The 23,549-nt window shown below is 39.5% G+C and overlaps 2 protein-coding genes and 1 pseudogene across 3 annotated transcripts in view; all 3 read right to left on the bottom strand.

The window, feature by feature from the left end:
• The window catches only part of LOC146480433 (melatonin receptor type 1A-like), a 43,805-nt pseudogene that overhangs the window by 10,308 nt on the left and 9,948 nt on the right, over positions 1–23,549 (bottom strand). The gene's annotated exons all lie outside the window — the stretch shown is intronic.
• On the bottom strand, positions 5,974–12,223 carry LOC146480436 (melatonin receptor type 1A-like). The gene is made up of 2 exons (XM_085109323.1): positions 11,405–12,223; positions 5,974–6,742 (listed from the first exon to the last, which is right to left on the bottom strand). The coding sequence occupies exons 1-2, from the start codon at positions 11,737–11,739 to the stop codon at positions 6,025–6,027; spliced, it is 1,053 nt and encodes a 350-aa protein (XP_084965449.1). The 5' UTR covers positions 11,740–12,223; the 3' UTR covers positions 5,974–6,024.
• Positions 17,405–19,814, bottom strand: LOC146480435 (melatonin receptor type 1A-like). Its single transcript, XM_085109383.1, has 2 exons — positions 19,283–19,814; positions 17,405–18,125 (listed from the first exon to the last, which is right to left on the bottom strand). Exons 1-2 carry the CDS (start codon positions 19,615–19,617, stop codon positions 17,405–17,407), a joined length of 1,056 nt encoding a protein of 351 aa, XP_084965509.1. The 5' UTR covers positions 19,618–19,814.

The raw sequence follows: 23,549 nt of genomic DNA, 5'->3' as shown, positions 1-23,549 counted from the left end.
GCATGTTATGTTTGGCGCGCACTGAAAAAATAAAACACTCTCAGAATTTACTGAAAATTCTTTATTTAAATCGTTCAACAATTCAAGTACAAAGCATAGATCTTATGACAGCGTTAATCATCTTTATCCTCGTCATCGCTAGGGGGATAGAATGTCATTTTTGATGTCCTTTCATCCTTGTGTGTGATCGCTCCACAATCATAACATCGACGGAGAGATTCCTTGGCGTGCTTTCGTTCAAGTGGCATCTTGTGATCACATATAGGGCAAACTTTACAGTTATCTTCCCAAAAGCACTTAGGACATTTCATGACTACGGTATCATATCCATGTGAACTGTTGCAGTGTCGGCACGGATCATGATTTTTTGCCTGAGCTATCGTTGAATTTTCAACTGAGTCGCTACTATTCTCGGCCTCTTCTTCTTCCCAATCACTTTCCAGGCCGCTGTTATGAGACTCTTCAGGTTGGCTATTTTCAGAACTGGTTTCGTCCTCTTCACTGCTGTCCGACAAGTTTTCATCATTAGCCTCATTACCTGATTCGTCCTCTTTATCCTGGTATCCTCTTTCTTTTTCTAACAAATCGCTTAGAAGTTTTTTATTTTTGATCAGTCGCTTATTCACTCCGAGCTCTGCTAGTCCATCTAGGAAAGTATTGAGCGCACGGGGTTTGGCGACATCTTCGTTATGAGGGAGTAACACATACTCGACCAGCTGTGAGATGTTTGTTACTGGTATTGCGCGCTGGTTTCGGAGTAACAGTCCACTAGGTGTCCAGAACAAGATATTTTTAGAAGCAGCCATACTATGCAATAGTTCAGAAGCGTGCTTTCTGGAAACGGCGTTGGAAAGGTTGTTCAAGACATCTTTTATTCTTGGTTCTTCATTCTCGCTTTCATCATCAGAACTTTCGCTTTCTTCATGTTCACTCTCGTGTTCTTCTTCAACCAAATCTATCTTTCTCTTCATATTGATCAGCACTCGTTAAAAGAGAGACACAAATGACCAAATTTCAGAATCCACGGTCTCTTTTATAACATAAGATACCACAAGCTACTAATTGCAGGGGTCAGTAATTCTTGTATAAACCCACTGCCCTCTTGCACAAGGATGCGTTTCTTTGTCTTGTAAGGAACATTTCGCTGAGCAAGATTTAGAAGAGCATCCTTATGCGAACGCAATATGGCCCTAACTTCTTCAGACACTGGTATGTTTTCTGTAAGTACGTTATAAATAACTTGCAATAACGCATGCAACTGTTGTGGAGTAGCTGTTCTCAAGAGAAACTGACGCTGCTTGGAAGGGCAATCAGAAAGGAGCTGAAGGAAACCTCGGTTGTTCTTTACAACGCGAGACATGATCATGGAATGAGTTTAAGAAAGTAAGTTCCCCCTTTTATTGTGTAGGGTGTGGGGGAAGCAATAGACTTGAAGAGAAGGAAAACACTAGAAATAAGGAGGAGGAAAAACAATAGAAGGAGGAAGGAAGAGGAGGAGAAGGAGGAGGAGGAGGAGGAGGAGGAGGAGGAAGAGGAGGAGGAGGAGGAGGAAGAGGAGGAGGAGGAGGAGGAGGAGGAGGGGGAGGAGGGAAAATAACAGAATTGAGGAGGAGGAGGGAGAGGAGGAGGAAAAACAACAGAATTGAGGAGGAGGAGGAGGAGGAGGAGGAGGAGGAGGAGAAGGAGGAGGAGGAGGAGGAGGAAGAGGAGGAGGAGGAGGGAAAACAATAGGGGTTAATTCTATATAAATGTGACACATTCGATGTCTTTTTCAGTTCACGTTAAGTCTTCACTGAGTTGACATGAGTTGGTTCTGTTCTTTCTGCGAAAAATCCTTTAGTAGAAAAGATAACATGCAAAGACATATGTTTAATAAGCACAATGAGTCGCCGAGTTTCACACCATTCAGAGCTATGCCGTTTTCTCCAGAAAAATGTCAGCGGTTTCGCTTCCAGCATCCTTTTACTTCCATGATTGCCGGGATGACGGGGTCTGGAAAAACGGCCTGGGTTCGATCTCTATTGCAACAAGCTTCAGAGACAATTCACCCTCCCCCGGAGAGGATCGTTTGGTGTTATTCACAATGGCAGCCTGCGTACACAGAAATGCTAGTCGCCATGCCACATATTGAATTCGTCAAGGGCATTCCTAAGGCTTTGGAGCAGGATTCCTATGTTAATGTAAACACACGGAATTTGATCGTGTTTGACGATCAGATGATTGACGCCAGTAAAGACAAGCGAATTGTGAACCTCTTTACTCGTGGTTCTCATCATCGTAATCTCAGTGTGATTTATATCGTGCAGAATCTATTCCATCAGGGAAAAGGTAGCCGCAGCATAAGCCTTAACAGTCACTACTTAGTCCTTTTCAAGAACCCCCGGGATAAACTTCAAGTGCTGACCCTGGCGAAGCAAATGTATCCCGGCCAAACGGATTTCTTTTTAAATCAGTACGAAGAGGCTGTGAAAAGACCTTTTGGTTATCTGTTGATTGATCTGAAAACCACTACCCAAGACAACTGTAGATTGCGAACGAACGTTCTACCTAGCGAAGAACGATTTGATAACGTAGCGGTACCGGACAATATCTCGCAGGAACTACTACAGTACCTCAAACAACAGAACGTAATGACTCCCCCAGTAGTTCCAGTAATGAAGAAATTACAAGATTCAATGGATGGTCTTCTCTCACGATCAGACCTTGGAGATGACGAAAGAGCAAAGCATTACATGCAGCTGCAAAACAAGTATTTGACGTTTAAACAACAGTTGAATTCCAGACTCAAAGAGTCAAAGCTACCCTACTCTGAAGAACAGAGACAAATTTCTAGCAATCTAATGCCAGATCAAGAACCAGTGACTGTACAGGCGGCCGCAGTCCAAACGCCCATGGTTATACAGGCGACCGCTGCCCAAGAACCAATCGCAACACAAGCGACGCCCGCGGAAGCGTCACTTCCCTCGTCCATCTTAACACCCCCTCCCACAGTACCCTCACCTACACAGAAAAGAAAAAAACCACCTCGAATTCGGTTTAAAAACTACCTGGATGACGATGATCGTCCCTCAAGAAGATCCCGGCGAACTCACAGAAATCATCCATATAAGGCTTCTCAAGAGGATGAATTTTAATTAAATTGTGGCGCAATCACACACATGGATGAAAGGACATCAAAAATGACATTCTATCCCCCTAGCGATGACGAGGATAAAGATGATTAACGCCGTCATAAGAACTTTGCTTTGTACTTGAATTGTTGAACGATTTAAATAAAGAATTTTCAGTAAATTCTGAGAGTGTTTTATTTTTTCAGTGCGCGCCAAACATAACATGCAAATTAATTTAAGCAGCCAGGAATCGATCAACCGTAATATTCTTATTCATAAACAAAGACAACAAAAGACTGTTTTTACTGTTTAATCCCCGACAAAGCTCAACTTAATTAACATAATAGATTAAGTAACGGTGCACGCGTCTGATGTCTGATGTCTGATTTCATCTGTTATAACCAACAAAATCATATAATCTCGATCAAATTCATCCAAAATAGAATCACTGAAAATGTATGATTATTACTGAAACTCACAATTCGTGAATAATGTGCTTGGCAGTAATCGCTTTTTCATACGCTTACGGACAATGAAAATAGACTACTGTATACAAATGAATGAACAACCTAACTCCCGGTTATCTTCGAGAATGACTTCAACACCCTTCAAAAATTCACCAAAGGAACGCCAGGCAAAATAATGACTTCATACTGCGCAAGTGTAGGCTTCCGAAAGGCCAAAGGGCACCTTTCACCTTCGGTGGAGCAAAAAAAATCTACAATCATTTATTGAAGCATATCAGAAACACGGGAAAGCGTAGCGTTTTCTTTTTTAAAAAAAAGACTTTTTAAGAATTTTTTAATTCATCGTTTTTTTTATTATCGTATTTTTTTCTTTCTCTCTATATTATCATCCAAATGTAAATAGTTTTCATTATTGTTATTATTATTTTTATTTTCATGTATGACAGAAAAACCCCCCAAGGGGAGCTATACAATAAAGTATGTATGCTATACTATATGATGTCATGTATCCAAAAATAACTTCAAAAACCTGTCAAACCGGTAATACCGACCATGACTGCCATAAGTTAAAAATAGAGCATGACATCATTGATCAACCTGTCAAACCAGTTCATAACCTGTTGGTAAGACTAAACTAAAATATGACGTCATCCTATAATGAGTGATCAAGACAATAGGCGGTGACGTCATCGTCGTTAATTTATGCCACCGCGTATTAATGAGAAACCACCGCGAAAAAGAGGACTAACTGGTCCCCCCCTCACTACTATCATCTCCGAAGTTAACTTCGCAGAAAGAAAGAACGCTCTTACACACAGAAAGCGCACAAGAAAATCTGATTCTACCCTTCATGACACAATTTCAACCATCACTGCCACGTTTGAAAATATTCTAACGGACAAATGGCATTTAATACAAAACCAGCCGCTACTAAGAGAGATATACAAGGAATTTCCATTCATGTCTTATAGAAAAGGGAAGTCGCCTAAAGACATGCTTGTTAAAGCAAAACTATAAAGGCCTTTATCAACACAATAGGCACACAGCGGAGTTGTCAGCCCCACTTAAACAAGTTTAATATTTAATCCACTTTTAAATAATAGGAGATAATATAACTGGCTGCTTGGGTTTAAAAAATTGATAGGAATAGCTGACTGTTTTATTTGCGTATTTGATTTAGCGCTAAAAATAGAATTTTTACATGTCAAGATCGTATACCAGAGTGGAGTCCGGAGCCCTAAAGCGTATGATGTGGAGCCCTAGAGCCCTGAAATTTTCGCCTTGGAGCCCTGGAGCCCTGCATTTTTAAGGCCGGAGCCCTGGAGCCCTAACCCCCTTTGGGACCCTGAGTAGTTGACGGATCTTCTTTGCCGACTTTTCTAAAGGCTTTGACCTAATTGACCACGTCATCCTAATGGAGGATCTCGGTAAATTGGATGTTCATTCCACGCTCCTAACCTGGATCTCTGCATTCTTGACCAACCAACAGCAAGCCGTTAGAATTGGAGGAAATTTATCTGATTGGAAAACACTGAAAGGAGGAGTACCCCAAGGGACTAAACCGGGAGTCATACTCTTTAAGGTCAAGACGATTAAGTTGCTGTCCGACTGGCGTTTGAGGATCAAGTTCGTGGATGATGCGTCAGCTCTGGAAATTATACCTAGGAACTCTATAAGTTTTCTGAACACTGCTATATCTGATGTCCATCATTTTGCAGTGGCTCATAATATGAAGTTAAATCCAATTAAGTGTAAAGAAATGTTTATTAAATTTTTACGTAACTCAAATTTTTTGCTAAAACCAATCATAATAGGCGATAATGTGATAGAGCGTGTTACAAGTTTCACGATTTTGGGAGTTTTCATGGACAGTGACCTCAAGTGGAATAGCCACGTCGAGTACATTTTTAAGAAGGCTTGTAAGAAACTGTTTTCCTTAAGGGTATTGCGTAGAGCGGGTGTTAATCATGCCAACATCCTGAAGGTATATTTAACCACAGTGAGACCAGTCCTGGAATATGCAGTACCAGTGTGGCAGTCTATTCCGGATTACCTGTCTGATGTAATCAAGACAGTCCGAAAAAGAGCGCTTAAAATAATTCAGTTTCCCAGAGGCTGAGACTTACACAGAGGCCCTCCAGCTGGCTCAATTAACAACACTGGCTGATAGGAGAGAGTACTTATGTTTTAAGTATATGGATGAAATGAAGCAAAGTGATCACCTCCTGGTCCACCTACCACCGAAACCCGTTGTTAATAGCTGCCATTATGATTTAAGGACAACCCCGCAGCAATTTTACTTGTTCAAAAACTTAATTAATTGTAGAACCAGGAGAGCGGAAGAATTTTTTACATTGAAATATTTTAATTAGTTAGTTGTTAGTATTATTAGCAGTAGTAGTGGTAATGGTTGTTGACACTGTTCAACTGTTTTTGCTGTTCGTTTTCTACGGCCACGCAGGCACAGCTGGTTGCTGGGAATGATATTCATTACTTGTCCCATCTGGCGTTGGATAAACAATATCCGATTGCGGCTGGATAGAGACTCTTCCCTGGACTTGGTTGACATTATGGTGGCCTTCATCGGATAGGTTCACAAAGTGAATCATCAACAGTCGACGAAACTCGCGTTTGAAAGGGGGACTCAAGACACCATAAATAAATGGATTGAGAACGCTGGACGTCTGGAGCAAAAACGGTATCACCACAGCCAATGCGTGCGGGGCCTTGTGTATGATAACCCTAATGATCAGTATGATCACAAACGTGGGGAGCCAACAAAGAGTAAAGGCAAACACCAGGATGAACAGCACTTTGGACAGGTTGATTTCCTGGACACTGACACCATTCAGGGAACTAGACACTCCAGTGTTATGTTCACGGATCGTTTTTGACACGTGGTAGTAAGAGAAGCAAACCAATAACAGGCAACAAAGGAAGAAAATGAATACCACCATCAGGGTGAAGGCTGTTTCTGCTTCCGGGCTCTTAAAGGTGTAGGCACAAAACGACAAGGCGGGATTGAAATTAAACTCTCCCACACCAACAACTGTGGGATAGAGAACGAGGGAGGCGATAACGAGCCACAGGACAACCACCATAAACAGCGAACGCTTGCCACCAAACAACTTCTTGTAGTGCTGTTGCTGAACAACTCGAAAGTACCTGAAAGAAGACAACGATTTTAATCGATTGGAAAGACTGTTTAAAGGACTTGTACTGTTGTCTCAAAAGAAAGGATAAAAACATGGTCCATCGACAAGAGTCGAATTCTTATACCAAATCGTACCTTTTAGGTACGCTTCGGAGGCTTGTCAGTCGAGTTTTGTGGAACCATGGTTCGTGTTTTAGCGATACGCAGTCGAGCCAAAATACCCATGGCGAGACCAAACGAGCCTGATATGCCGCCGAAGCGTACCAAAATTTCCAAGAATTTTCACACTCTCGTGGAAATTAGCTAAGGGTTAGCATAAATGTTTTAATTTTACGTGTAGGTGTACAGTAGAGATAATAAGGGTGAAGTGGGGGGGGGGGGGGATAAAATCATGGCTACGATTTTAATATTGTTTTGTTTGTATTAGCCCTTCTTAACTCTTTCTTCAGCAATAGAGAGTTTTCGATCCGAGTTTACTGGGAATCGCGAACCGTTGGAGGTCACGTAACCAGTCTTTCACGTCACGTTTGAGGTTTTCGACGTGCGTTTTCAACGTGGAGAGGTAGGTTTTCACGTATGTCATTCACCTGAAAGTTTTTAGCGTATAACTTTTGTTTTGGCTCACGTAATGATACAAAAATCTTGTGGAGCAAGGCTTTATCCATTAACAGAGGCACAAATTCGGGCGAAATGCTAAACTTGATAAATCCTATTGGATCTTGAAAACTAGTACCAATCATCATGTGGTTGCTGATTCAAAATGGCGGGCGTGAATTTGCAAGAAGAACTAAATCGAATTACGTTTGAACGTCGAACCGCAAACGGGTAACCGTAAACTGCGGTTAGAGGTTCGCGGTAAACTCGGATCTAATCGGACGTGGTCGATTTTTGAGAAGTGAACGAATTGGAAGAAGGTACGAAAAAGGTGACAAGTCGTGTCCTAATGGCCGAAAGAGATTCACGCGCGCCTGGTCCGCTAGTGCTGGATGCACACGCATCGGAAAACTGGAGGAAGTTTCTAATGCAGTTTGAAATTTACCTTGTGGCGGAAGCGAAAGATGAGAAACCAGATAAACTTAACGTCAACATGTTACTTCATTGTGCTGGGCCAGAAGCTATCGAGGAGTGCAGTCATTTTGTTTTCAACGCGGGAGAGAGCAATGAGTGTTATGACGATGTCTGTAAGAAGTTTGAGGAACTATGTGAAGGGGCTAGGAATGTTATCTATGAGCGACTAGTGTTTAATCAGGGAAACCAGAAAGAGGGAGAGAGAATTGATATTTTGTGAGTGAACTAAAGAGACTGTCCCTGACATGTGAATTTGGAGATGTAAAAGAGTGATTAATCAGGGCTCGTATTGTTGGTGGAGTGTTATCGGATGAATTACGAGGAGAATTGCTCTGCAGAGTGCTCATGATTATTGTAGAACTTTTGAGGCAGCTGAACAGCAAAAGTTCAAGTTTAATGTGCCCACAAGCGCTGGTACTGAACGCTCATCGGCAATTCAGTTAGTGAAGAAGTCAAACGGACAGGGCAGGGCAACTGCTCGGTGGTGTAAATTCTGCGGTTACAAGCACCCATTTAATCAGCCAAATAAATATCCTGCATTTGGAAAAAAGTGCATGAAGTGTAAGAAAGAAGGACACTTTGCACAGGTGTGCAAAGACATTGCTAAGAAAGGCTCACAAGTTGACACGGTGGAGCAGGCAGGGCAAGAGTGAGGATGAGCACACATATTTTGGATGTGTTGAACTGGGAACTGTTTCTGACAGTAGAAAGAGAAAAAAAGCTTGATTACTCTCAAGATTGCAGGAAGAGACGTTCGAATCAAGGCAGACACAGGTGCAGAAGCCAAAGCTATCCCCTACAACCTTTACACGCAAATCACTAAGAAACCTCTACAAAAGATTCATCAACCGCTTAAAGGCTGGCTTGCAAAGAAACCCATACACCCAAAGGGCTCCGTATCTCTTCCGACTCAGTACAAGAACCGAAAACTCGATGTATTGTACCTTGTTGTGAAAGGCGACTTCACACCACTGTTGGGTTTTGATGCCTGCCTGGATCTAGAAGTGATTAAGTTTATTAATCTTCAATTAATAGATACACCTGAGCCACATGTCATGAATTACGACACATTAGGACAAGATGAAGACCAGAGTATTTTCAAAACTGATCTTGTGCTGCGTGAATATCAAGACTGTTTCAGTGACAAGCCTACATACATACATACATACATACATACATACATACATACATACATACATACATACATACATACATACATACATACATACATACATACATACATACATACATACATACATAAATGCATACATACATACATATACTACATATAATGTTTGTTGAGGCAGGTCGGTTTGCGGCAACCCAACGGCTGGTGTGGACCTGCCAGGAACTAAGAAACTACTTAAATATATGTACAAGTCTTAATAATAATAATAATAATAATAATAATAATAATAATAATAATAATAATAATAATAATAATAATAATAATAATAACTGCTTATATAGCGCTTATCCAGTTCTGTTCTAAGCGCTCTAAGTCTTAATTTATAAAATTTCAAGAACTTAGAAATATAAAAAATCCGTCCACCCGCCAAGAAAAATACCGATTGCTCTGCTAGAGCCAGCACAAGAAAAACTTAAAGAGATGGAAGAAGATGGTATTATTGTCAACGGGGAGGAACATACACCTTGGGTGTCAACTATGCTAGTTGTTGACAAAAGGAAAGCCAAAGATAGAGACATTAACATTCCATCAAGGCCGATGTTCGAATTTGTATTGACCCAAGGGACCTTAATAACGCTCTCAAACGGCCTTATTATCCAATGGTTACTGTAGAGGAGATAGCAAATCGCCTGTCAGGTGCAAAGAGCTTCACGTCCCTTGATGCCTGCAGTGGGTACTGGCAACTCCAATTGGATGACGAAAGTTCTGAGCTCTTAACGTTTAATACCCCTTGGGGGCGTTACCGATTCACGAGACTTCCTTTTGGCATTTCACCAGCTCCTGAAATCTACCAACGAGAGATGGACAGACGTTTTGAAGGGGTTCCTGTTCAAATAATAGGAGATGATTTCCTGATACATAGTGAAGATCAGAGAGACATTGATCAGAAGTTGAGAACAGTGCTTGACAAGAGCAGAGAAGTAGGATTGAAGTTCAACCCCCAGAACGTGAAACTCAGAGTTCCAGAAGTAAGCGTTGGACACATTCTCTCATCAGAAGGGTGGAAACCGGATCCTGAGAAAATCAGAGCCATTAATCAAATGCCCCCACCTACAGACAAAGAAGGTGTTCTCCGGATTCTAGGAACAATCGATTACTTAGACAAGTTCCTTGAGCACAAAACTGATCGTCAAGGACCCATCTCACAACTTACTCAGAAAGATGCCGCATTCGTTTGGGAGAAACCACAGCAGGAGGCTTTGGACAAACTGAAATCTGTCATAACTACTGCACCTGTATTGGCCTATTTTGACAACAGCAAGGAAACAGTGCTAAATGTGGATGCAAGTAGTATTGGACTTGGTGCAGTGATCATGCAAGATGGTAAACCAGTTGTATTCAGCTCCAAGACACTAATTACAAGTGATAGAAGATATGCCCACATTGAGAGAGAGCTGTTAGCTATTGTTTGGGGAGCAGAGAAATTTCACACATACGTGTATAGACGCAGAATTATTGTTGAAACAGATCACAAACCATTAGAGGCCATATTCAAGAAACCGTTGAATGCTGCTCCTCCCAGGCTACAGAGGATGCTGCTAAAACTTACCAAGTATGACCTGGATGTTCATTATGTTCCTGGGAAGAAACACGTCATCTCAGACTGCCTAAGCAGAGCACCTCTTACTGAAACCGAACCAGTTAGTGAACCTGAAGATGTCATCGGAGTGAATCTTATTGAAGGACTTGGATTTGAAACAAGTACACTGAGGAGATTTAAAGACACGTCAATCACTGATGAGACTTCAAGTGTAGTGATGGAGTATGCCATGAAAGGCTGGCCTTCAGAGAAGAGTAAGTTGATGAGCTTGCCAGGGAGTACTGGAGCTTCAGAGAAGAGCTACGAAAACTGCCACCTGTGTTATCAACAACCTGAAGAAGATATTTACAAGGTTTGGGATCCCAGACGAGGTTGTTAGTGATAGTGGCTCGCAGTACAGCAATACAAGAAATTTATTTGACAGTACACATGAGTTCAAAGAATTTGCCCAAGAGTGGGGATTCCACCATACTACAAGCTCACCAGAGTATCCTCAATCGAAGGGTGCAGCTGAGAGGACAGTGCAGACTGCGAAACGTATCTTAAAGAAGGCTGCAGCAGAAAACAAATACCAATTTGAAGGACTGCTCAAGTATCGCAATGCACCTTTTCAAGATATAGGTGTATCACCTGTACAATTGCTGGACAGTTTTTACTTCGTTTCTTTCTTGAGAATATTTAAAGTTAAGGTTTAGAACTGTGTTATAGACAGACTTACAACAAAAAGAATGTCCACAGGCTCCCTCCCTTTCTTTCTCGCCTCCAAACCGAGCTTTTTCTATTCCCTCTATACCCCATTTGGGATCGAGGCTATTCACAGCACATACATATACATATACAGTTTGTGATACAAACCCTTGTACTCATGTAATGTACCTGTTTATCGCGGTCAACGCCATCGTCGACATGGAGACGTAAGTCAGGAAGTGTACAAAGAAACCACTGAGGCGACAGGTGGCCAGGCCGAACACAAGTCTTCCTGACACCAGAGTGCTTGCAAACAGTGTTCCCGGGATACAAGCATTTAAGAGATCGGTGACCGCCAAAGCAGCGATGTACACATTCGTGGAGTTCCGTAGACGCGGATTTCGATGGAGCGCGACTAAAATGAAAACATTGCCGATCACGGCAAGGACGACAAGCGCAATGGATGCCACGGACTCAAAAACGACCAATCCAGCGCTTCTTGGAGGAAGCAAGAATTTAGGCATCGCTCCGTTTCACCTGGTATGATTTACTTGTAATCTTACAAGTAACGTCTTCTCTATCGACTCGATGGACTAAAAAGCATAGGTGTTCGTGACTCCTTAGGGTTCCTCGACCACAGTTGGAGGTCTAATTGTTTTTGCTTTTGTTTTTGCGATCTGAATTTACTTTAAAAAGTCTTCTTATTTTGCACTTTTACCGCCGGCTATGTTGGTTTTATGTTTATCCTGAATGCTGACATCAGTCAATAAATTTTCGTCTAACTTGTTTTGGTTTCAGCGTCTGTGAACAGTGTGCGGGCGCTGGTCGGAGTTGCTGGTGAATTAAAAAAATATGCCGGGGCAAGACAATTTGTAATAAACTCATGAATAACAGAAGTTATAAATGTGTAGATAAACATCCGCTGTTGAGAAATACTAAAATTACATTAAGGAATATTAAAGATAACAATATGTCAAACGTTTAACTCACGCTCACTTTACATGAAGAGAAAACGTTTTTTGAATAGAGTTACTGAAGACGTTTCCTTCGAAGAGCTTCCAACGCTCATAAGGATTCTTAAAATCGCCACTTTTAAGGCTTCTTTAAATTGCCGCTTTTAAGGATCCTCAAAAATTGTAACTTTTAAAACTCTTTAAAATCGTCAGTTTTCAGCTGACTTTTAATTAAAGACTTCTTACAAGAGCAATTTGTTGTTGAGAAACGATTTAAATTCACATTTGTATATTAGCTGTGCGCTCTCATTGAAAACCTTTGACGTATTGTCTTCTCAGTTTTGTTTGCTGATATATAATAAGACAAATGTCTGTTACCTCGGTAAACAGTTAGTTTTGTTTACTCTCGAATCTTGATGTTTCCCTCGACTTCCTCTCAGGAAACATCGAGATTCTCGAGAAACCAAAACGAGCTGTTTTCCTCGAGAAAAGTAATTAACTGTATAATTTACCATGGCCGCTATACCAATTAAGACTGGTTTTGCCAATGATCCAATCTTTAAGAAATTCTCTTTCAAGTGACCTGTGCAGGTGGCACTTTCGGCACCTTCTGTCGATGTAATCACGTGCTTACCTGTCATCCTGTCATGCAACCTGCTCAAGTTATTCTTTTCCGCCCCGGTAAAGTATGAGTTTTGTATTATAGCCTGTACGAGCAACAATTTTCTAATTGCTGCCCGCGCGGGCACCATTTGATTTTAGCCTCCACCATGCTAATTAACAAAAAACAACCAATTAGAGCGCGCGTTAGGTCCAACGAAACCCAAGCTATATAACAACAGCCATTACACCATTCACGAGAAAACGGCTGCCAGTAAATCGTCTTCTGGTTGTTATTGCAAAATGAAATTTTTATTTTTAATTTTATTCCACTCGTGCTTGTTCAATATGGGATGATTATAGCCAGCTCGTTAGCTATCTATCACTCCACACCTAACGCGCGCTCTTGGAATAATTGTCAATTATCACACAGGCAAAATTAAGTGCCCATAAATTCTCTATACTAGTAATAGACAAGGAGAATATGGAGAGGTGAAGAGAACATCACTGTTGATCTTGTAAGCAGTAAGAATCTTAAGCAGTTGCTTTCGAGTTTGATATTATTGTACGTAATCAGTGTAAATTTGTAAAATTGTATTTGATGTAATGTTTCGTTAGTAAAAATTAAAAATTAAAAAAAAGAGAGAGAAAAAAAACTGTTGATCTTGAAGCTTAAAGGTTTAATCGGGAGAATAAATCAAGTTGTGTGTTCTTTTTTCAATTAATGCTCTAAGCTTGTACTTGTCTTGATGTTAAATAATAGCGCCTATTTCCAAAATAAATAAATTATAATAATGATGGTAATAATTTTTTTTTAAATTTTTAATTGATTTTCTTTGTTTATCACATGATTTTATTGTAAATGTAGACGCAGGGCTAGCCACGGGTTTCTGCCTAGCTCCTTGTGTGTTTTTATTTCATATCTAGCATCCAGATGTTGACATACTGCCTCCATAAAAAGAAAAAAGAAAAAAGTAGGAAAATGTGCATCCGAAATTATGCAAAAGACTGACGCGTGGGAAGAAGTAGATAATTTAGCAAAGGGAAGAAGGTGTAAAATTATCGGGAAACCTTTACATTGGTAAAGTGTTACGATCCCAGACAATTTACCCAGGCCGTAAGAAAGTTTAATAAGTTGATATTACAGTATATTTTTTAACGAAAACACTTCTCGCACCGAGTGCCCTATTCATCTCAAAACGTTCTTCACTGATGCACAGCGCGTACCCAGCTGTAAATATGGGACCATATGTTGTTCACTTGTTAAACAATGAAAACACGAATAATGTAGAAACTCACACTTGTATATTTTATCATTGGTTTTCTTGGTTTTATTTATTGTTCGGTGTTGGGAAGTTATACAATATATGCTTTATTTACGGGAATATTCGAATCAAAGGGATAAAAAGATTAAAAAGTTCAATGGTTTATCTTTCTATTTATGTTTTAGTGTAATGCTGATCTAGCTCCGATCAAATGTTGTTTTCTCCCGGTACAAATTTGGTTGGAACAAGTGCTCTGTTTTGGACTACTTCTTCGGAAATTTATCCTTCCGTCAAGAATGTTCGAAATTGTTTTTTCCTCAATAACAATACATTGTTTTCATAAGATCAAGCCGTAATTCATCGCTTCTGACCTTAAGTTAACCTTTCGCTAGCATTTGCCTCTAAATGGCCTCCCTTCTTGTTTTTATCGTTTTTAGATAAGATCAGTTCAGTATTTCTAACCGAATTTATACTAGCCGATAATTTGTTATTTAAGTTAGTTTTCACTGTACTTATTTGAATAACAATAATTCTTAAATCTTTGCGTTTGAAGGTGACTATCAATGTCAAAACGTTTTGTTCTGAAAGCACGTACTGCATTTTTAATAACTAAAGGTAACTGAAAGTTGTAAACATGTGCTCTGTAATTTATGGAAATAGGCGTGGAATGTAGTCACCGCCTTTCCTCTTGGAAAGTTGTTGTTTTGCGACAATAACGCTGGACACTGCTTGGAACTTTAACCTATTATATTACAAAGTTATGATTGTCAATGTGTAATTTTTATCGTTACAAATGTTCATTGTAATTTTTATATTTCTTCCGTTGCTTTATTTTGGTTGGACGTTTCGAAGAACATAACAAAAACCTTGAAAGAATGGTACATTTTCTTCGTCAAACAAAGGGAAGATACCTTTTACAAATTCCGATACCAACCAATCATAGGAAGGCTTACGTTAACCTACATTAGTAGTTGACAAGTGTTTGACAGTAGGTTGTCAATCAATCATAGAGAATGTTATAGCTGAGCTGTAGAGTGAACTTCTAAAATACAACGTAGCCATTGAACAACAATTGTGTGTGTCAAGTGAATTCAACTCGTTGGCTAAACTGAGCTGATTGCCATTGGTTAGACGCTAAGGCTGATCTAACACACTTTAAGGAGGCTCGCAGCATTTTCTCTGGACTTAGGTTGGAAGTTTTAAAATTACAATCTGGCATAGAGATAAACTTCGATATCCTTCATACTACATCATCATTTCAACATATGATAAAAATTAATTTTCCCATCGGTTTTCAAGCAACAACTATCACCATGGCAACGGTAGCGCATAGCCTCCCATTTAAAACATTGTTGATTATCTCGAAATCTAGTCAGACACTTTATGACGAAACTTTAGGGATTCAAACTACTCAATGAAAACTACTTGCAGGCGAAATTAAAAAAAAAAAATCTGTTAGAGAGTTTTCAAGTAAACAATGAATAAATTTTTTGCCAGGTGATTTTGTTTATTCCCGCATTTTTCACCAATAATTATCTATGGAAAAATAAAACTTAACACTTTCTCTTTTCTGTTAAAAGGACTTTCCTCAAAGCAAAACATTCTAAATGTATATTTAGCTTCATGGGTGTCTCTGATCAGTTAAGATATTTATGTTTCAAAACAGTTAAAATCAAGCGCAGTTCCTACTATGCATCAATCGAGATATATTTAACATTCCCCAACTGATTTTTCTGTTAAAATTCAAGCGGTTAGAGTACGAATGTTTCTTCGATATTCGCGCAAGTTTTAGGCTTAAGAACCGACACCGGTGTTAGATAAGAAGGCTTAATGTTGGTCAAGTTTCAGTCGTTATTCAATTTCTCTGAACAAGAGTTTTATTTTGTTCGTCCGGGTCTAATTCAGAAAGGCAAATCAAGTCCTTTATGAACGTCAGGATAAGTAACAGTTTATTTTTTTATTTATTTTTGTTTTAAAAGCAAAGTTAAACTGAAGAGCTTTGGCTAAAACATTGACAAGGTTTACACTGGAACTAATAAAAAAAAATTTTAAAAACCTATCCGACTTTCTTCCACATTTCATAGGGATGCAGTAGTCCTCTAATATATTCTCAACCCGCGGCCTATTTTGCACGCAGTTTATGCACAATGTCAATGGCAATTTCCTGTAATTAAGAATTATTCCACGAGCGCGCATTGGATCAGTTTGGATATGGAATGATAGATAGCCAAAGAGTTGGCTACAATCATCTCATATCCAACAAGCGTGAGTAATTGTTTTATTAAAAACAGTCAAGAAATATTGCTAGATCTTGCTAATTTCGTTTTTGCAAGAACAACTAGAAGACAATTTATTGGTCGCTATTTCTCAGGCATTGTATAATGACTAACATACCATGGCTGCCAAGCCAATCAAATCCCTGGAATTGCATTATTCAATGATCCAGTTTTTAATAATTAAGTTACAATAGATCATGCACAGTGATATTAATAAGAGCGTGACCATGATTACAAGTTACTGCTTGCAAAACACATATGTGGCATGAACTAACGATACGCTACTACTAGTCCTGAACAGGGCAGACTATAACAGCTGTGGTGCGATGCAAAATTGTCTAAGCCCTGAAACAAACGCTAAGAAAATAGTGCTAGAAAAGTACCAGCTTTCTTGTTTGCTAGAACGTACGAACCCCAATATTATACGCAGTAAGCCGCTTTGGTTTAACAGATCAAAATACATAGCTTTGACACGTTTAAATTTCGGCCAAGTTCTATTACTTTGGAGGGTGTATGACTTATTTTGTAGTGCTCTTCCAGATTCATTTTGCACTTCCTCCCTCCTAAGTTTTTCGTTATCGAATAAACGTGTACTCCTCAAACTCAAAATTATTGTGAATATTTAAAATACTATAAATCTTTCTAAACGTCTACAACAGAGAGGGCTGGTTGGTGACAGGCAGGGTTCCAAGTTCGAGTATCTTAACTTCCTATTGAGCAATTAAACCTGGCAATCTATGTAGCATTTCTAAAACAACGAGAAACCTCCTTGCAAGGAAATTTTCGTATCGTTCAACGTTTGTACTTGGTAGAAAAGAGTAGCTCGCTGCGAGTCTTCTTGAATAGCTCTGTCTGTGGTTAGAGCATTCCATCGGTGAGCAAAAGTCATAGTTTCGACTCCGGGGACTAGGTTTCTCTTGTAGCCTTGTATATTTGAGAACTGAAGACAGTTTACGAGTCGCATTTATTTCAATGCTGGTTCTTTAGTTGTGCTCGCAGTTGTTGTAGTTTATTGTTATTGTTGTTGTTGTTTGTCGCAGCAGTAGTAGTGGTAATGGTTGTTGACACTGTTCAACTGTTTTTGTTGTTCGTCTTCTACGGCCACGCAGACACAGCTGGTTGCTGGGAATGATATTCATTACTTGTCCCATCTGGCGTTGGATAAACAATATCCGATTGCGGCTGGATAGAGACTCTTCCCTGGACTTGGTTGACATTATGGTGGCCTTCATCGGATAGGTCAGTTGCACAGTGAAACATCAACAGTCGGCGAAACTCGCGTTTGAAAGGGGGACTCAAGGCACCATAAATAAATGGATTGAGAACGCTGGACGTCTGGAGCAAAAACGGTATTACCACACACAATGCATGCGGGGACTTGAGTATGATGACCCTAATGATCAGTATGATCACAAACGTGGGGAGCCAACAAAGAGTAAAGGCAAATACCAGGATGAACAGCACTTTGGACAGGTTGATTTCCTGGACACTGACACCATTCAGGGAACTAGACACTCCAGTGTTATGTTCACGGATCGTTTTTGACACGTGGTAGTAAGAGAAGCAAACCAATAACAGGCAACAAAAGAAAAAAATGAATATCACCATCAGGGTGAAGGCTGTTTCTGCTTCCGGGCTCTTAAAGGTGTAGGCACAAAACGACAAGGCGGGATTGAAATTAAACTCTCCCACGCCAGCAACTGTGGGATAGAGAACGAAGCAGGCAATAACAAGCCAGAGGATAACCAGCATTAACAGCGAACGTCTGCCACCAAACAACTTCTTGTAGTGCTGTTGCTGAACAACTCGAAAGTACCTGAAAGAAGAAAACGATTTTAATCGATTGGAAAGACTGTTTCAAGGACTTGGACTGTTGTAAGTTAATTCATTCGGTCTTCTTTAAATGCGCCTCAAAAGAAAGGATAAAAATATGGTCCATCGACAAAAGCCGAATTCTTATACCAAATCGTACCTTTTAGGTACGCTTCGGAAGCATGTCAGTCGAGTTTAGTGGAACAATGGTTCGTGTTTTAGCGATACGCAGTCGAGCTAAAATACCCATGGCGAGACCAGACGAGCCTGATATGCCGCCGAAGCGTACCAAAATTTCCAAGGATTTTCACATTCTCGTGGAAATTAGTTATAAGGGTTAGCAAAATATTTTAACTTTACGTGCAGGTAAAAAGTAGAGATAAAAGGGGGGGGGGGGGGGGAGGATAAAATCATAGCTATGATTTTAATATTGTTTTGTTTGTATTAGCCCTTCTTAAGTCGTTCTTCAGCAATAGAGAGTTTTAGATCCGAGTTTCCTCGAATCGCGAACCGTTGGAGGTCACGTGACCTGTGTTTCACGTCACGTTTGAGGTTTTCGACGTGCGTTCTCAACGTAGAGAGGTAGGTTTCCACGTATGTTATATACCTGACATCTTTTAGCATATAACTCTTGTTTTATCTCACGTAATGATACACTAATGATCTTGTGGAGCAAGGCTTTATCCATTAACAGAGGCACAAATTCGGGCGAAATGCCTAATTTGATAAATCCTATTGGATCTTGAAAACTAGTGCCATTCATGGCTGCTGATTCAAAATGGCGGCCGTAAATTTACAAGAAGAACTAAATCGAATTACGTTTGAACGTCGAACCGCAAACGGGTAACCGCAAACCGCGGTTAGCTGAGGTTCGCGGTAAACACGGATCTAAAACTGTCTATTTCCCCTTGAAAGTGGAAAGAACGGCTAATTTTAATGCACAAAAGAGTATTCAAATGGTAGCCATTTTGGAATAAACTGGTTTACTGATATCAGACATTACAAGAATGTCCAAAAGCTCCCTCCCTTTCTTTCTGGCCTCCAAACCGAGCTTTTTCTATTCGCTCTGTACCCCATTTGGGATCGAGCCTATTCAGGGCTCATACGCGCATGGGTGTATATACCGTGTGTGATGCAAACCCTTGTACTCATGCAATGTACCTGTTTATCGCGGTCAACGCCATCGTCGACATGGAGGCGTAAGTCAGGAAGTGTACAAGGAAACCACTCAGGCGACAGGTGGCCAGTCCGAACACAAGTCTTCCTGACACCAGAGTGCTTGCAAACAGTGTTCCCGGGAAACAAGCATTTAAGAGATCGGTGACCGCCAAAGCGGCGATGAACACATTCGTGGAGTTCCGTAGACGCGGATTTCGATGGAGCGCGACTAAAATGAAAACATTGCCGATCACGGCAAGGACGACAAGTGCAATGGATGCCACGGACTCAAAAACGACTAGTCCCGCGCTTCTTGGAGGAAGCAAGATTTTAGACATCGCTCTGCTTCACCTGGTATGATTTCACTTGTAATCTATACAAGCAACGTCTTCTCTGTCGACTTGATGCACTAAAAAGCATGGATGTTTGTGACTCCTCAATGTTCTTCGACCACAATTGGAGGTGTAATTGTTTTTGCTTTTGTTTTTGCGACCTGAATTTCCTTTAAATAGTCTTCTTCTTTTGCACTTTTACCTCCGGCTATTATATGTACTCACTTGTTTTGGTTTTAGCGTCTGTGAACAGTGTACGCGGGCACTGGTCGGAGTTTCTGGTGATATAAATATTGGCTGTGGCAAGACAATTTGCAATAAACTCATGAATAACAGAAGTTAGACATCTGCTTTTGAAAAATACTAAAATTACAGGGAGGAATATTAAAGATATTATGTCAAACGTTTAACCCACGCCCACTTTACTTGAAGAGAAAACGTTTTTTAAATAGTTACTGAAGACATTTCCTTCGAAGAACTTTCAACTTTACCAGAGTCTAATGAAGGAAAAATGGGTCGCACTTCCTTCAAGTTCCACTTATGCTCTTAGGCCCAGTTCAAACGCCTAACTTTTCATAAGCCGAACCTAATACCTTGAATTAAAGGGGAAGTATGACGCAAATTTGTTGTCATTTCAAAACCCAAAAATGTTTGTCTGTGAGGTAGGAACAAAGAAAGAATTGTTACGTTTGTTATAAATTATTCCCCAGTGCAATAAAACTGTCGATTAGTGCCTCTGGCCAGAGACAGAATAGGCCGGTATGGATTGAAACTTGAAAAATTTTAGGCTAATGTTTTTTCAAGTTCTCGCATTTTTGTTTCCAAAATGCGCTGGAAAAGATCACGAGTTGTCCTTTTCAAGAATTGAGTTGATTTCGTTCCTCTCGTCATTCTAGAATTATTTGACAGCTGATTGAAGGTCTTATTTCACCATTTTAAACAAAAGAGAACAAAAACCCCGTGATACTTTCCCTTTAAGTACATAAAAAGTTCGGCGTCTGAATCAGTTGAGAACGGCTGCTTAAATTTGGAACGGCTCAGCCGGGAATCTCGGCTTAGAACGGCTTTGAACTTTTCATGAACCGAATCTAATGCATAAATTATTATAACGTATTTCAGATGCTGTCACTCGTAGAGAACATGTTTTGCTTCAAGTAAATTAAGTTCGGCATCTGAATCAAAAGACGGGAGTTTCGCGATTTGGGCCGACCTTAATTTGAGTTAAGTTCGGCTCATGAAAAGTTCGGCGTCTGAAATGGGTCTAGGGATTCTTAAAATCGCCACTTTTAAGACTTCATAAAATTGCCGCTTTTAAGGATCCTCAAAAATTGTCACTTTTAAGACTCTTTAAAATCGTCATTTTTCAGCTGACCTTTAATTAAAGACTTCTTTAAAATAGAAATTTGTTGTTGAAAAACGATTTAAATTCACATTTGTATATTCGCTGTGCGCACTCATTAAAAACCTAAACAATTGTCTTCTCAGTTTTGTTTGCCGCTATATAACAAAATTCACTTCATGTCTGGTCCCATTTCGTTTTGTTTTCTCTCGAATCTCAATGTTTCCCTCGACTTCGTCTCGGGAAACATCGAGATTCTCGAGAAACCAAAACGAACTGTTTTCCTCGAGAAAAGTCATTAAGTGTTTAATATACCATGGCCACTTTACCAATTAATCAAGACTGGTTTTGCCAATGATCCAGTTTTTTAGAATTTCTCTTTTAAGTGACCTGTGCAGGTGGTACTTTCGGCACCTTCTGTCGATGTAATCTGTATGTATATAGCCCGCACGAGCAACAATTTTCCAAATGCTGCCCGCGCGTGCACCTTTGATTTTAGCCTCCACCATGTTAACAAAAAACAACCAATGAGAGCGCGCGTTAGGTCCAACGAAACTCCAGCTATATAACAACAGCCATTACACCATTCCCGAGAAAACGGCTGCCATTAAATCGTCTTCTGGTTGTTATTGCAAAATGAAATTTTTATTCCACTCGTGCTTGTTCAATATGGGATGATTATAGCCAGCTCGTTAGCTATCTATCACCTCACACTTAACGCACGCTCTTGGAATAATTGTCCTATTATCACAGAGACAAAATTAAGTGCCCTGAAATTCTCTATACTAGTAATATACAAGGAGAATATGGAGTGGTGAAGAGAACATCACTGTTGATCTTGTAAGCAGTAAGAATCTTTAGCAGTTGCTTTCGAGTTTGATCTTATTGTACGTAATCAGTGTAAATTTGTAAAATTGTATTTGATGTAAAGTAATGTTTCGTTAATAAAAATTAAAAATTAAAAAAAGAGAGAGAGAGAGAAAAAAAACTGTTGATCTTTAAGCTTAAAGGTTTAATCGGAAGAATAAATCAAGTTGTGTGTTCTTTTTTCAATTAATGCTCTAAGTTGTACTTGTCTTGATGTTAAATTATAGCGCCTATTTCCAATAATAATAATAATAATAATAATAATAATAATAATAATAATAATAATAAAAGTAATAATTTTTTTAAAATTTTTAATTGATTTTCTTTGTTTATCACACGATTTTATTGTAAATTTAGACGCAGGGCTAGCCCCGGGTTTCCGCCTAGCTCATTGTGTGTTTTTATTTCATATCTGGCATCCAGATGTTGACATACTGCCTCCATAAAAAGAAAAAAGAATAGAGTAGGAAAATGTGCATCCGAAATTATGCAAAAGACTGACGCGTGGGAAGAAGTAGATAATTTAGCAAAGGGAAGAAGGTGTAAAATTATCAGGAAACCTTTACATTGGTAAAGTCTTACGATAACAGACAATTTACCCAGGCCGTAAGAAAGTTTAATAAGTTGATATTACAGTATTTTTTTTTAACGAAAACACTTCTCGCACCGAGTGCCCTATTCATCTCAAAACGTCCTTCACTGATGCACAGCTCTGCGCGTACGCAGCTGTAAATATGGGACCATATGTTGTTCACTTGTTAAACAATAAAAACACGAATAATGTAGAAGCTCACACTTGTATATTTTATCATTGGTTTTCTTTGGTTTATTTATTGTTCGGTGTTGGGAAGTTAAACAATATATGCTTTATTTACGGGAATATTCGAATCAAAGGGATAAAAAGATTAAAAAGTTCAATGGTTTATCTTTCTATTTATGTTTTAGTGTAATGCTGATCTAGCTCCGATCAAATGTTGTTTTCTCCTGGTATAAATTTGGTTGAAGCAAGTGCTCTGTTTTGGACTACTTCTCAGGAAATTTATCCTTCCGTCAAGAATGTTTGAAATTGTTTTTTCCTCAATAGCAATACATTGTAAGCCGTAATTCATCGCATCTGACCTAAAGTTAACCTGTCGCTTGCATTTGCCTGGAAATGGCCACCCTACTTGTTTTTATCGTTTTTAGTGAAGATCAGTTCAGTGTTTCTTACCGAATTTATACTAGCCGATAATTTGTTAGTTAAGTTAGTTTTCACTGTACTTATTTGAATAACATTAATTTTTAAATCTTTGCGTTTGAAGGTGACTATCAATGTCAAAACTTTTTGTTCTGAAAGCACGTACTGCATTTTTAATAAGTAACTGAAAGTTGTAAACATGTGCTCTGTAATTTATGGAAATAGGCGTGGACTTGTAGTACCGCCTTTCTTCTTGGAAAGCTGTTGTTTTGCAACAATAACGCTGCACACTGCTTGGAACTTTAACCTAAAATATGACAAAGTTATGATTGTCAATGTGTAATTTTTATCGTTACAAATGTTCATTGAAATTTTTAAATTTTATTCCGTTGCTTTATTTTGGTTGGACGTTTCGAAGAACATAACAAAAACCTTGAAAGAATGGTACATTTTCCTCATCAAACAAAGGGAAGATACCTATTACAAATTCCGATACCAACCAATCATAGGAAGGCTTACGTTAACCTACATTAGTAGTTGACAAGTGTTTGACAG

This window comes from Pavona decussata, unplaced genomic scaffold, assembly GCF_977016875.1.
Source record: "Pavona decussata unplaced genomic scaffold, jaPavDecu1.1 SCAFFOLD_53, whole genome shotgun sequence".
Lineage (NCBI taxonomy): Eukaryota > Metazoa > Cnidaria > Anthozoa > Scleractinia > Agariciidae > Pavona > Pavona decussata.
The sequence above is the reverse complement of the archived record's forward strand: the minus strand, read 5'-3'. Positions and strand labels throughout refer to the sequence as shown.